This window comes from Porites lutea, chromosome 5 (genome assembly GCF_958299795.1).
Source record: "Porites lutea chromosome 5, jaPorLute2.1, whole genome shotgun sequence".
Taxonomy (NCBI): Eukaryota; Metazoa; Cnidaria; class Anthozoa; order Scleractinia; family Poritidae; genus Porites; species Porites lutea.
In genome coordinates this window covers 808186-823623 of record NC_133205.1, presented here as the reverse complement: position 1 = coordinate 823623, position 15438 = coordinate 808186, and the positions used below count along the sequence as shown (strand labels likewise).

General features: G+C 39.2%; 3 protein-coding genes across 4 annotated transcripts; 1 reads left to right on the top strand and 2 right to left on the bottom strand.

Annotated features, from left to right (window-relative positions):
* Positions 1-1304: 1304 nt before the first annotated feature.
* On the bottom strand, positions 1305-2769 carry LOC140938954 (beta-2 adrenergic receptor-like). The gene has a single exon (XM_073388489.1). It carries the CDS (start codon positions 2485-2487, stop codon positions 1561-1563), a length of 927 nt encoding a protein of 308 aa, XP_073244590.1. The 5' UTR covers positions 2488-2769; the 3' UTR covers positions 1305-1560.
* Positions 2770-4400: 1631 nt separating this feature from the next.
* Positions 4401-9902, bottom strand: LOC140937689 (melanocortin receptor 4-like). The gene is made up of 3 exons (XM_073387253.1): positions 9828-9902; positions 5831-5936; positions 4401-5622 (listed from the first exon to the last, which is right to left on the bottom strand). Exon 3 carries the CDS (start codon positions 5569-5571, stop codon positions 4657-4659), a length of 915 nt encoding a protein of 304 aa, XP_073243354.1. The 5' UTR covers positions 5572-5622; positions 5831-5936; positions 9828-9902; the 3' UTR covers positions 4401-4656.
* LOC140937687 (uncharacterized) lies at positions 8229-15346 on the top strand. 2 transcript variants are annotated; one of them, XM_073387252.1, is made up of 6 exons: positions 8229-8424; positions 9782-9853; positions 10812-11309; positions 12921-13946; positions 14562-14733; positions 14871-15346. In XM_073387252.1, exons 1-6 carry the CDS (start codon positions 8421-8423, stop codon positions 15073-15075), a joined length of 1977 nt encoding a protein of 658 aa, XP_073243353.1. In that variant the 5' UTR covers positions 8229-8420; the 3' UTR covers positions 15076-15346. The 2 variants fall into 2 exon arrangements, with proteins under 2 accessions (XP_073243353.1, XP_073243352.1); XM_073387251.1 differs by having other exon boundaries at positions 8230-8424; positions 10809-11309.
* Positions 15347-15438: the final 92 nt, after the last annotated feature.

Below are 15438 nucleotides of genomic sequence, written 5' to 3'. Positions count from 1 at the left end.
TTTTGCCATTACAGTGTAAGTCAAATGACCGTTTAAAAAAGATTGTTTGACGAAACTGACGTTCCTCGTAGACTGTATATACAAAATGTATTTGAAAATGTTTTGATTGATAGTGATATTTAAAGGGAAACGACCAAGCGCTGCTCTACAAACTATATTAGAAGCTTTGTTGTTTACCTCTAAGTACCGTTTGCAAAATTGAAGGCGTGTCTTCTCGATTTGTGAGCCGTCTTAAAATCTGGTTTGCATACACACCCCAAATTTCACTTTTATATGTTCAAGAATAGGGGAGATCATAGCATCAAATATTTTACAGGCGAGAGCTGTTTTTAGTTTGCTAAGATTCGTGACTATAGAAATTTAGGGTGGAACAGTTCCCTAAAACTAAGAAGGATAACCCCATCTTCATCAAATAACATTAAGTGCTTTTTCCCACTGTTTTATCAATAGGCGTCCCAAACTCTATATGTGAGCGCATGTTAAAATTCATACATTTGCTAATCTTGCGTAACGTAGCCGGTTTTTCAGGGTTTAAATGGGAAAAATTAAAAAAAAAAAACTAGAAAAAATCTCGCCTCATTTTAACTTACCGTGTACCAAAGAATTAAAATAAACTTAATTTCGCTGAATTTTCTGTTCCTGTGTCGTTTTGAAGCGTTTTAGGCTGTTTTTGCTATTCTGTCTTAATCGTCATAATAAGGGGCTTATTATGCTACACGATAAGCTATGATAAGGCGATAGTTTTTCTATTTTTATTTTTCCGATACAAACCCTATAACATGTCAACAAGATCTGATACTAAATTATTTACTGAAGAAAATTATTTTACAAATTGCGACGACATTAATTGGCTGATAGGGCTCTTTCTACAGAAAAGGACTCCTGAACCGCCATGGGTGCCATCGTCTTGAGAGTGCGATGGATTGGTCGTAGTCCGATGTGAGCAGGAGAAACAGCGAGGGGGGTGGGGTAGGGGGTGACGAGACACGTGAAATTACCATTTGCGTGGAAGGCTAGGGACATGTGATCTTTGACAGATCTGCGGCTTCATGTTGGTTACACAATGCCAAAATATTTCGCGAGCAGCCCTTTTAACACGCATCCATCACAAACTCATTTTTTTTTTTTAACTCAGAACCTACAAGGAAATTTCGTAACTTGCACTGGTGGCTACCTTACGAAATTTGCCGCGGTTGCCGGCTTCTGTGACAGAATGTAGTTGAATCGATAAAATAACATTTTATGAAATACATTTATTTCCAGTTTATCATTGATACATTAACATAACTTAAAACTGACAGGTGTGTGAAATAACTGATTATTTATTTTGCATTTCACAATTTCCACGAAAAAACTACTTGCCATAAACAATCAAAAACATCAAATTTCTTCAGCTCAATAAATATGATTAACTTAATAAGTCCATCTTAAAAAGTAAATCTCCTCTGACTCGTTTAATTTAACTGTTCAAATAAGACAAATGCAGCAACTGCCAACTGACAATTGTTTCGCTGCAAATCAACTGCTTAGTCATTGTTAAACATGCGAACGTCTGACGTTTTATTGAGCGTCAGACGCCGGTTTTATTCGAAGGAGTTTTGCAAATTGTTTGCGATACCTTTCGCTTCTTATGCAGTAAACATACGGATTGAGAGCAGAATTACACGCCAATGCTGCTTGAATCCAAAAGAAACTTTTTTTAAACAAAATAGGGTTTTTGGCTGGATTTACAAAAAAATGAATAAGTTTTGATGGCAACCAACATAGCGCATAAATTCCAACAACGATGAATATGGTCTTGGTTGCCTTTTGTTGCACGACAGAAATTTGCGGTGGGGTAGCTGGATTTACGGGCCGAACCACTTTGTTTTCTTGTCGCTTAGCGGCGAAAAAGATGAAGGCGTATATAGCCCATGTGCCAAAAATTAACAAGGTGGTATATACAGTTAAAATGGCGTGGTGAGAAGGATTGTTTAATTCTTGGGAGTAAACGGCCCCGAAGGATAGCGAAATGAGCCAGACTATTGCAATGGAGGAAAAAGCTACTTTTTCCGTTACGAAGATGGGGTATTTGAGTGGAAATCGTACGGCAAGTAAACGATCAATTGTGATCACAAACATATTGGTTATTGAGGCAATCACACAAAAATGCCCAAAAAATCTCTTTACAGTGTTAACAAAAAAGTTATTGCCGTATGTTACCTGGAAGATAAGTAGGGGTAGGTAGATAAAACAGACTGTTAAATCTGAACATGCTAAACTTGATATGATAAAATCAGGAATACTTCGAAGGCTTTCTGATTTGGAGACAGCAAGGATGACCAAGGAATTTCCAATGCTACCAGAGACACTCGCCAAGGAACACATGATAGACAGGATCACAACCGATTCTGTAGATAATTCTGGATTACTAGAACTCAGGCTTTTTTCTGTGCTCGTGTCAATCGAAGGGCTTGGACCATCACTATTGGTACTGTTCGTCAACATGACAGGAAATGATAGATGTGAGTATTAACTTTCAGCAGTTATACCAAGGTATTTTCTATCTGTTATAAAAAAAGAAAAATAATTTCATCGACACTGCACTAAAGCGAGATGACTCTGGTAAAAGAAGATACCAATTTGCCAGCTTGCAACTTAGTGGTAGACACTGAAGATGAGCGAACAGGGTGGCACGATGAAATCTATGACGATTTTGCTTTCAAGCCTTCGACCATGAAGAAAACCAAAAAAATAAAAATAGACAAATAAAGTTAATAATTTCACTGTGACGATAGAGCGACTTACACAGTTCAGAAGTAGAGCTACCGCCGCGACTCCATGGACCATTACAATCAATCCTCCATCGAGTTTCTAGTTTTTCGCCTCCTCTGTCACTTTAGTATCTGCAACTGTTTCCAAATTTATATCCATGTTGCTAAATGAACAGGTTACTATAGTTTTTCTAAAGGTTTTCCATTTTGGTTTGGTTGTTACTGACTAATGGATTTCATTGTTTTCAAAATACAAGTTAAATCGCCTTGATTAACTTCTAAGAGCTTTTTTAGAATTAGGAACGAAATAGCAGGTTTAAATATACATTTAGCACTTACCTAAATGAAGTATACTTTTATTAGTAATTTCTATTGCGCCAAATGAACTCACGGTAAATCCTGGATATTATAGTGGCACTCAAGTAGCTGAATGCCTAATGTTTTTTAATTCACCCTGCAAGTAGAAACTTCGAAAAGTTCTAACTGACTTTTTTCACTGCTTTTCTACAGGCAATTAGCTGTAAAGAAGAAAATCATTTCGTGGAGCCACACAGTAGCGATCTGTCGACTCAGGATATAACCATCGGCGCCTTTTGAAGAGGCAAAAATACATGTCTTGAAATCGTGCAACCTGAGGCACTGATACATGACTACTCAAGTCGCACTTATTAGAAAATGATTGGAATCGACATATTAAATTAATTACTCATTTTGATGTGCCTTAGCAGGTAAGTCTCGAAAAAGTCCATCAAAGTCCACGGCTTTTTTTAACTTTCAAGAGCTTTACAATCGGTGACTTCAAACCCGAGCGAATTTACGGCTTTTATAACGACGAATAGATGATTCACGAACGCGCGTACATTTTCTGCGTATGGTAACCAGGGCGCATCAAAGCAAAATAAAAAAAATAGTGGACATGCACCATTTATTTCTTACGAGATATTTTAAGAAAGAACCTTAGGTTCTAAGGTAATCATATATGATGACTGCAGCGCCCTAAAATTCCGCCGTCAGAAGTAGAAGATAACTTTTTATTTTTATTTTTGACTTCTACACGGCCACCCGAAGCAACAGATGATCACTTCGGTACTAAAGCTACGTTTGGGTGAAAGAGCAGCCTCAGCACGCGATGAATGAGTACCATGGCATACGGTACTTATTCATCACTGACTCATTGGGTTCGACAAGGGAGAACGCATTCTAACCTTGGTTTAACTACACTAGCAAACATAAAACTATTTGTGGGGACTGCCATTTGGTTTCCCTCTTTTTTCTTTTTTCGGCATTATTTTGCTGAGAAACTTGCATATTTTCAACGCTTAGCCCGCGTTTACCTTCATGGTGTAAATAAAAAATAAGGGGAGTTGTAAGCGGTGTTTTCAGCTCGACAGAATCGGATTGGCAAGAATAAGAACGTTTCCATTTTCTTCCGACTCCCCTCATGTCTCCGTCGCTTTTGATCTAGCGTAATTAAAACAGATTGCCGGAAACGGAAGCAGAAACAGAAGAATTGATCATCTAAAATTATCCAGTCATAATGCTAGATATTTAGTTGAGCCCGCCATCCTCATTGAAGCACGACATTGAAGAAAGTTTCCCTGAGTCCTTTTTGCTTACGATAACCTCGAAAAGTTGTTGATGCTTGCAATTAACGCTCTTAAACTGAAATAATCTTTTACTTGTAACTTGAAGGAAAAGAACCGTCCTAAACAGCGATGTTATTTATATATGTGGGTCCTATTTACAATGGATCCTAAAAGTGAATCCCCATTTTGTCAACATGCTTCGTCGATAACGTTCAAACATATCTTAACAACAAACAGCCTCCTCACCCCCCCCCCCCCAAAATCAGTGTTTCTTTTAGTGGTTCTATGCTGTTTCAGAAAATTCTTGGAATGCTCTCTCACACAGAAGACGACATTCGTAAGAGTTTCTTGAACTGTTTACGATATTTTTGGCTTCGTACACAGTAAATATAAGGATTTAATGCTGAATTGCAAACCAATATTGTCTGCGTCCAAAAAAAACATTTTTGGAACAATACCGGATTTTTAGAAGGACTCACAAAAATGGGAAGAAGAAGCAGTGGTAACCAACACAAAGCATAAAAAACAACGATGGTGAAAATCGTTTTCGCTGCTTTCTTTTCGTTCCTCTGTTGCTCACCAGAAGTTCCTTGCTGTGCGGATAAATTAAGCGTGTGAACTTTATTTTCTTGCCGCTTAGCAACCAAAAAGATGTAGGCATACATACTCCATGTGCCCAACATTAGAGTGATGCAGTAGGAGACCAAAATGAATTTCGAAACACCGCCGATTTGTGGGACATAAAGCGTCCCAGAAATAAGGCAAATAAGCCAAACAAAGCCAATAACAGATGAGATTCTTTTGAATGTCACAATTGTTATGTACGTAAGTGGAAATCTTATGGCAATTAAACGATCAACTGTTACTACAAGCATGTTGGTGACGGAAGCAGTCAAAGAGGTAACTCCAATAACTTGTCTTGCAATGCTATGCTTGTTGTCGCCTGTCACAATCCAATAAATCATTAGTGGTAGATAGACAGAGCAAACAATAAAATCTGAAAAGGCCAGGCTTGAGATGATGTAGTCTGGAGCGCTGCGAAGGTTTTGAAATTTGAAAACAGCAATCATAACCAAAGCATTTCCTAAGCTGCCTGAGATACTCGCGAGAGTAGCAATCATGGAGAGAATCACAACTGATGCTGAAGATAATTGCGGATTGGTGTTGGTTGAGTCTGACGTGTTATTCGAAAAGCTTGGTGGATACTCACTACAATTTACCATACAGGACATGATAAACACAACAGTAGCTGCAGGGAAGGTCAGCTTCGTCAAAGTTTAAAACTGAAAAAGAAGCAAGAAATAAAAGACAAGAAATGGCATTCTTTGCTTATCCCAATGACAAAAAAGGTTAAGGGAAGCCGGGTTTGTTTTGAATTTTTCGAGGACGAAAATACGTAATGAACTTACTCCGACAGGACTAAGATTAAGAGGATCTTAAAATAACAAAAATTAATAATAAAAATGTTGAATTTGTTAACTGAGAACTTACTGAGCCAGTGGACTAGAGATGATCGTACTTGAATGTTTACGGTTGTAATTGTTAGGACGATCACGGATGTGAAGGGAATGAACTGTTCTCCGTACACAGCTGTAATCTTGAAACAAAGAACACTGTTTTTCAATAAACTGTATGACAACATTTATTTTCTTAATGAAAAGTTCATCGTAATTCAAATTTTTTTTGAAACTCTATAGTCAGTAGGAAATGAATCATGATAGATTGGTTATAAACAGTAGGAGATGAAATGTTTCATTATCCGGATAAAAATCAAGCTGTCTTTAAAAATCTTAATTTACCTGCGTTGAAAAAATTGATTTGTTTGCTTTCTTTAACCCTTAAAAGTAACTTTTATTTTCTTAATTTTCTGTCTGGAAGTGCTGAAATAATTAATTGTTTCTTCATTATTCCAACTTGTACCGTCTCTGTGGACAGTTTGTGTGGAAAAAGTGTTCAGTCTTTGCAGTGTAACACAGCTTTTGCCCCACTATGATAAAACAATTGGCTAGGTTGGATCATTAATTCAAGTGAAGAAAATTCCAAATGATGAATAGATTTCTATGTTATGATCAGTTTGTTCTTTTTTCATATCACAGCTGTCGAGTTTACAAGCAACCCGTGACAGCCTAAGGCCAAGGTCTTTTTCGTGATCGAAAATAACTTTTGATTAAAATCTTAAAACCGAGCAATCGTGAATTATTAATTACTACATAGTTCAAGCCGTGACGATAACCAATAAAATACTGAACGCCCTGCTGATTCTTCTATCTCTCAGCCACAACAAAAAAGGAACTCCACCTCCTGGATTTTCTTAGGGCGGTGTCCGAATTCGAAACATTACGATGACAAAAGAGACCGTATAATGTCGCCTAAGTGGGGGGGGGGGGGGGGGGGGAAACACTTGTCGTTTTACCATCCGCTGCAATCTCCGCTTAGTATAGAATACAAGTAGTTCCGCTTAGTATAGATTACAAGTAGTCAATTAACTTCCTCATGAAAATATAAAGTAGAGCAAGCGAGAACGAGAGTGCGTGAAAATTGTCATCCGCGAAGAGATATCCTGAGACACGTACAATGGGAAAGTTTTGGGTTGTCGGGGTGGGGTGGGGTGGGGTGTGCCGCCGCCGAGGCCTTGAACACCCAAAGTCCCAAAAGTCACCAACATCAATTGTCTCAAGATAAAAGGTTATGAGAAATAGTATAATGATCACTTAAGGGAAAATGCTTGGATCATTTACAGGAGCCTATAAACCAAATTCCAAAATGGCGACAATTTTAATAATCTTTACAGTTATGTTAATTGGCCCTCGATGCCTCCATCGCATCTTCAGAATTCAAAAGAATTCTTAGCTGGAATCGAGACATTGAGGGCTAATTAACATTTGGGCTCCTGTCATTATTGCATTTATCAAATTCTCTCAATCAAGAGATCAAATCATGATCTCTTGTTGAACTAATTTCCCTAAGGAAATGTATGAATATCAGTCTGGGGATTTTGTATGGCGATAATTAGGCTATAAGGGTTGATACAGAATTCCTTCATTTCGCTACCTGTTTAAGGGGAAACAGACATTTGTTTGACACTATTTAAGAGTGCAGCACACTGATACCCTATTCAGGATGAAGAACATCTCTTTTTTTTAAAATAAATATAATACAAAATTAAAGACATTTAATTAAGTCTTTTAATTTGGAATCAATCAGCTTTTTCATTTACACAAATCACCCTTAAACCAAGGACGTAAACCTGTATATCATGTAGCCCGCGAGCAAGCTATATAGGGCCAGTCCCCCTCTCCCCTCCCCTTCCCTATGTTTTCAGGAGGGGAACTAGTTTTTATATTTATGAAAGAGGAAATAATCCTCGCAGTTGAATAAACAACCTCAGCAGTTTAAATAATCTCTTACCCAGAACTCATGTTTACGAAGCCGGCCTCGTCAACGAGAGATCTGGTTACGAGATTACGGTCAAACCATGATCTTTGCGAGACCGGACGCCGCCACTCTGTCCGTTATAAAGCTAATCAAGCCAACTGGAGAGCAGTCCATTGTCAGTTTGTAATATACCCGATGGTGAAAATGACATGAATGGAAATATATGAAATGACTCACGTTTTGAGCGGCGGATAAAGATATGAAAATTGGAAATGATTTCATCAGGAGCCCATCAGGGCTTATGATTTCATTTAGTGCCATTCAAGTTTATTTCGTTTTAGCTCATAGCTGCCCTTACAAAGCCTTGCGCTTTTTGTTTTTACCTGAACTCTTTATCCGATGTGTCAGGAGCCGATGTACAAAAGGACTGACAAAATGAAAATGAAATAATGGGGAAAAAAAGGAGACTGATCAACACTACGTCGTTGACTGTGATCTGCTTAGCGTTACGTACCCCCTTGGTGTGACAACTAATTTAGAGCTGATGACATTATAAAAATGTATTTTCTTTTGTCGCCTTATCTGTCGTCAATTTGGTATCTTTTTCACGGCAGTCTTCTTTGCAAGGCGCTGACGAACTCGCAGCTAGCAAGGAAGTGTCGAATGCTTGGGCTGCAGTAATCGCACGAATCATTTCTTCAGCGATATGGGTAAGTTAGGAAAGATGTTGCGGTCTTTTTGATTGCTTAACCGTCTGTTAGATGCTTTCTGATGGCCCTGATGATGGGCAACAATTAGCTAACAGTAGATGTGGTAAGGGTATTGCAACAATTATTTCATTTGTCGTATTAACATGTCTGAGACAAGCACATACTCAAAGGAATACCGTCGAAAGCCCCTAATCTGGAAATTCGACTGGAATACTGCACCCTAAAGCACATCATAAAGCGTACATTATCGAAAGAGTTCAATTTGTTGAATATGCACTCTTATAAAACACGCATATTACAACAAAGATTTATCTGTGAAAAGGAACACCTCTGAACGCTGTTATTCAAATTTTATATTCTGTGATCATGCCTCCTTTTTTGAGTGGTTTTTCGTACCATTCCTCTCTTTAAATTGACGAAATATAGCCTCAGATACTTAGAGGAAAAATTTCACCCGTGAAACATGACCGAAATCTGAGCCAATCTAAAAATTTGTTGTTTTGTTTGAAAAGTGAGACCTTTGCGCCAGTCGAAAACACTTCACTTCTTGTTTTTCCAAGATGTAATGCTTGTTTGGATTTCTTCCAGTTGTACGCGATCAACATCATCTAAATATTTAAAATAGCTGTTATTTTTATTATTAACAGGTTTTAATGAGTTTTTGAATGTATTAAACCAGTTAAACTTGCAGCGTTTTTACCTACAAAACGAGTTTAGAAACCAGGGTATAGATCGATGCCAGCGCAGATATGTAAAATTTTAAAAACAATTCGAAACAATTAGTATATATTTGAACACGAGACAAGCTGTTGAGAAGGGTTCTGCGCTTCTTCTGGCTTGCAATAGAAGAAAACCAACAAAAAAGGCTGTTTCCAGTTTTTGTAAGAAACGAAGAGAAAACAGCTATGATTTTTATTGCGCACTTCATGCTGTGAAAATACGTCAAATATTCGTCATTTACTGACTCAGGCTTATCAGCATGGCGCGAGGCGACTATTCCGACAGATGGCTTAGAGCGGTTTTCACTTGACTGTCGAAAGGGATTGGTTTTGGTTTTGGTTTTGGTTTTACTAAGTCCTTTGGTTGGCTAGTGTATTTACTTTGGTTTTGGTTTTACGACAGTCAAGTGAAAACCGCTCTAAGTTGATACTAAAGAGGTTCTTCAATTAAGAGATAGGTGGGTAGGTGTTGTACAATTGTGATCTTTGACTATCAAGGCCAAGCAAAGCTGTCTTTCATCTTTTTCTCGTATTATACCATAGCTTGTACGGCTGGCATGGGAACACTCTTTTCAAAATCTACAGAGCGCCGATAGTACTGCCAGTGATTTGATTGACTTCCAGTTATCATTTTACAGGGCTACCTAGAGTGATAACAGCTTGCTTGCTTGTGTGGATACTTACCTCTCACAAGGTGGAAAGCTCTCAAGGTAAGTGTTTTTATTGAGGGTTTGAATTTCTCTCCCGAGTCTCATTAGCCTGTTCCAAGCGTTCAGATAGTGGAGAGCGGTGCGAAGTAAAGATAGCGATGAAAAGTAGAGGGGGACTGGGGAGAGAGGTGCTCTCACCTCCCCCCCTCCCTCGCTTTTATATTTTTTCGCGCTCCTTTTTTCTTCGCACCGCTCCCCACTATCTGAACGCCTGGAACAGGCTAGAGTCTCATCCGCGGAGACTCCCGCTGAGTATCCCAATAAAAATAGCAATAATCGCTTCCTCTCTATCCCTTTCCCATCCTGCCCCGCGCGCTGTCTTTGTCCTTCTCCCCAGCCTCCCTGCGACATAAGAAAGCGTCGGCGGAGGACAGAGGTTTTGAATGCATAGTAAATAAATAAATAAATAAATAAATAATGATTTGGAGGTAGCACATCCACAAAGTGGTTCTTCGTCTACCTGATTCCTGGTCGAATTGGAATTTGGAAATGCTGGTTTCTGAGGAGAGGGGAAAACCGGAGTACCCGGAGAAAAACCTCTCGGAGCAAAGGAGAGAACCAACAACAAACTGTAAAAAGACAAACAACAAAGTAAGGCTGGCTATACCAATGCAGGACCCTCACTACTGCCCAGTCGTCTCTATTTGGATGGCACGCGTAACCAAAGGGAGCGCGAGGGGTGATGGGAAGGAGGAAATCTCCCACCTTTAATCTTACCTTTAATCCTTCCTATCATCCCTCGCTCTCCCCCACGCTTCCCTCTTTAATATTAAAAGGAGACTGAGAGACGACTGGGGATGAGTCATTGCAGGATCCGGCGCTACATGATAAAGACATCATGATAAAGACATCAGTCTGCTATTGGGCTCCTGGCCCTGGGGTTTAGGTGTGCTAAGATATTACAGGCAACTCGGAATAAAACGTTAACTACGCTTGTATTTAAATTCCTTTTTAGTAGACATGCGAGGTTTTTTTCAAAATGTTGGGAACGAAAAGAACATACGATTCCCAGTCTACAAAGAAGTGAAGGGCTACGACATCTTCTTGCGGTTCACAACTTCCCAATGCACAGGACAACTACTAGACATCACCAGCAGAAATAACAAGCAGTACTTACGGATTACACTTCTGGGAGTCGGTCCTATTCGTGTTGCGTTCAACACCCGTCGAGGGAAGGGTCAATTGGATATTGCAATGCGATCAAAAGGGAGCTTCTGCGACGGAAAGAGGCACACTTTCAGCTTGTCCTTATTCCGTGGGGCAGTATACTATAACGTGGATGGGTCCTCCTATATAAGGTACTACGTGTCGCGTTTGGGAGTGCCATTTTCATCGCCAGACAAAATTGTCCTCGGTAAAGGTGTTCAGGGATGCATCACTGATTCTACAGTAACTGTCCGCGCTAGCAAAACACAAGAATACGTTTTGCAAATGTCAGATGAGTGTTCCGTCAAAAGTGAGTGGTGTTCTTTGCATTTGCTCATCTTAGTAAAAGTAATTATGATTTTGCCTCGTAAGTAACACATTAATGATGCGAACATTCCTTTTCAGAGTTGACCCAAACCTCTGTTTCAAAGCGAGAATAGGTGCGACGCTATTGATGTGAAAATGATTGTTTATTTTCATGCAAATAAAACTCATTTTCACAAGAAAGGTTTTGTACATAGCCTCGTTTTGTAACAAGGGGCTGGTGAGAATCACGTGGCAGAATATACTAGGCGGATTAGAAATGACAACGCGAAGGTACATGATAACCCGAAAACGCTCGGAAAGGACTTAAGGTGATTCCCTGGTTTTGCACTGCGCATCTCTTACTGCGCATAACAAGATGGCCTCCGTAAAAAAGAGCATGTGAAGTAACATTACTAAAATGAAGCTGACCGAAGAGAAACGCTATTGCAATTTTTGCTCGCGGTTGTTTCTTGTCGCGGTGAGACTCAGTGTGGTGGGAATGTGCATAACGTAAGCAGTACGCGTGATGCTGAGTTCGACTTCCTCACGGAGAACCTCGTTAGTGGATGTTTAATTTGTGCTTATTCACTTTGATTTTCATTTAAACGCTTTCTTTATCACATTGTGTCCTAAATGTGATATCTCGATGTAAATTCTGTAAAAACGGATGTTTTAGTACTTTCTTCCCCTTTTCGCATACATTCTAATTGAAACTCGCCCCAGTCCTCTCTCAAAAATCAAGGAAAATGCATTTGGTGCGCACTTTCTGCAGCTCTACCGCAAAAACGAGTACGGTGACCCCCATTTTTTATTTCATGATTTTAATAAGGACAGTGCTTCCTTTCGGTGAGAAAAAAATTGGCACAAATCTATGTTCAGTTTTTTAGCAAGTTTACTAAATTGTACGGATTGAGCTATCACGTGTCGAATAGCGCGTGTCCAATTTAATTCTACTTTGGAGCGTAAAGTAAAAACAAGGGCATTAAAAGGCATTTTTCTAGTACGTAAGTGGATAAACAATACATTAAAGTCAAATTCTGTGCGATACCATATGCATCATTGAAAAAATCTTTCCTTTTTGTCTAGTTTTGGGCTGCGCGCGGTTTATGTCAAAGGGTCCAAAATAGCCGTATTTGTCGGCATTGTGACGTCAAAACGAGCACGGTGACCCCCACTTTTTATTACCTTTTTATCATCTTCTTGACTTATTGCATCAGTGTACCAAGTTTCATCTAAAATCTATGTTAGGTTCTTTTACTAGGGAATCACCTTAACTCGACTTCTGGTGCTTCATTCCTGCCCTCTCATTGGTCAAGCTAGTTTTTAGATCTGCGCGCACTGTTACTGCGGTCTCAGTTTCTTTGCTAAATCTGCCTATTGTCAGTAATCGGCTCCTGCAATTGTCCAAAATAGACAGCGATCTCAAGAGAAAGCGCTGTGATACAGAGGAAAGATTTGCGATCTATACTTCCAGTGGGGGTTTACTTTTTCATTTTGGCCATGGGACCGACGAGTAAATTTTGACCAGTCCTTCTTTGTCCTCAAGTAGTTACAAAACACGCGAACTGTAGAGGAAAAAAGATGAGATTTCATTACCTATCTCTTTTTTTAACAGAGACCACTCTCCGGCCATCCAAACCACCAGTGATTACCTACAGTGCCAGAAAAATAGCGAGGTCAACAGTGTCAGTCACGCCAAAGTGTGAACCACTGACACTCACAGCTTGTAAAGAACTGGGCTACAATCTCACACAAGTTCCAAACGCCCTGCAGCATAAGACATCTAGCGACGCATCGATGAAATTGTTAGTTCTTCTATCAAATTTACGGCCTAACTGTTCTCCTCATCTTATTCCATTTTTGTGTCAGTTGTATCTCCCCCCATGCGCTCTTCCTCAGCAAGCTGCCCCACCCTGTCAGTCACTGTGTCAGAGTGTCCAAGAAGACTGCGCAAGTGGTGTAAACCGCTGGCCGGCTCATCTGAGCTGCAAGAGATTCCCACGAGCCAATAATGAGACGAAATGCTTCCTGGGATCGACTAAGGTAACTTCAAGGCGAACTACACTGTTGAGAGGAGAGAATTTATCAGAAGAGGATCTAACGGAGACAAATACAATGAAAAAGACAGACAATAAATCAAAGAAATATTCCCCAAGGAAAGACGTGAAAACAACCGAAACAATTTTTAAGCCAACAACCGCAAACCCAAAAAGCAGTCGGCTTAAAACAAACGACCGTGAGAGCACATCTACAACCAAGATGAATTTAATCACATCTGGTGAAGTAAAGACACCAATAAAGCCACTTACAACCAAACCTATTACAAGGTTGATCACGAAGACGATAACTACCGGCAAGTATACAAAAATAAGCAAAGAGAAATCACTTACAGAGAGAAACAAAAAGGAATCTTCAACAACAAAACCAACGACCACAAAAACAACAGGAAAACTCACCACTATAATAAAAAATTTAACAGTTACTCAGAATTACACGAAAATACGCCTGAGAAACCCAACGAGGATCTTTAATAGGACCAGACCCACCAGACCCAGTGTGAACACAAACGGAAGCCAAAGCCAGTTCAATTCTTCGGTTTCTCCACTGCTTACTGTGACACCGACAACTAATAATGTCGAAGGTTTGTATTAGCGGAGAATAATTAATGTAAAATGAAATTTAAGAGCAGAGAAAGAAGACTTTTCTTGAGAATGGAATCCCATTGTGAAGCAAATGTTTTCCTGCCCTTTTGGTTAGTAACACACACGCGTTTCATTTCTCGGAGTGACAAAAGTTCTTTAAAGTTTTTGTTTCAAACAGAACTTGTTGTTCGTCAAACTAACAGACCATGGAAAGGGAATGCATGAAGTATTTAGACGGTAAGAGCAGGATGAAAGTTCCCAAAAAGTCTTCCAAGCAAGAAAATGATAATTGTTACTTCGAACTTTACTTCTTAAAAGATTTCTCAGACGCGGTCATTGTCTTTCTTTGTACCAACCACTCAAAGATGTTTATTTAATGCACAGGTACAACGGAAAAGAACGGAGGCAAATGTATGATATAAATCTTTCTTTGAATCATCTTTTCATAACTGACTTTTTTCTTCGCTCTTTAAATTTCGTGCTTCCACGAAGAAATAAAGAACTCCTGATCATAGGTTACACTGACCCGACCGTTGGCCATTTTTACACTCGGGTCAATGAGGCTAAAAAAAAATTTAATAGTTAAAGCCATTCCCTGTTTTGTTTTATTTCAGGTGGCTGTGGAGGTGTATTGGCAACAGCTAAAGGAAAGCTTATGTCACCAGGTTACCCAGTTGGGTATCCTTCAAACACAACATGCAGATGGACAATAGCTTTACCAAACAACTATCATGTGATCAGATTTACAATCCACAGAGTTTACCTTGAGGAGGATCGGAACTGCGTGTAAGTTGCTCAGTTATGAACACAGCTATGGTCAGAGAATTTCTGTCAAACTTTTAGTATTATAATTAGACCACTGAAGTTTAAGGACTCCTTTATCAAAGTCTGAGCAAACAGTTCTTCTTCTTTTTTTTTTTCAGATATGATTACATTGCAGTGTACGATTTATTGGACAACCAAGTTGGTCAGCGTTACTGCGGCTCAATCATGTCGCCTGTGTACAAAGAAGTCAAAGGCAATGTAGCAGCGGTGGTTTTCCATTCAGACTCTACCAACAGTAAAAAGGGTTTTGTTCTTTCCTACGAAGCTCACACATGTCTCACGTCAGCTAAAGTGGAAGAGTGACGGATGATTTGGTCAACGGCGAGCGATATTCAAAGTAAACTTTGCTATCTCAGTACCATTACAACACTTATTCAGTTATGGAAATGTCCAGCCGGGAAACTTAACCCTCGGACAAACAGGCCTTTTATCATTACAGAACCATTACACGCAGTAGGGAAGATATTTTCTTGAATTTGTTTTTCCTACAACTTGGTTAAACAGCAATAATTTTAGTTGAGAAAAATTAAAGATCACATTATTATATTAAGTAAATTAAATCGATTTAACGAAATTTCTTGAAAGGAATATGAAATTGCGTTGCTTCGTTACGAAGAAAGATGCATCAATTGTTTGCAAAATACCATGAAATACCGCGATAGAATA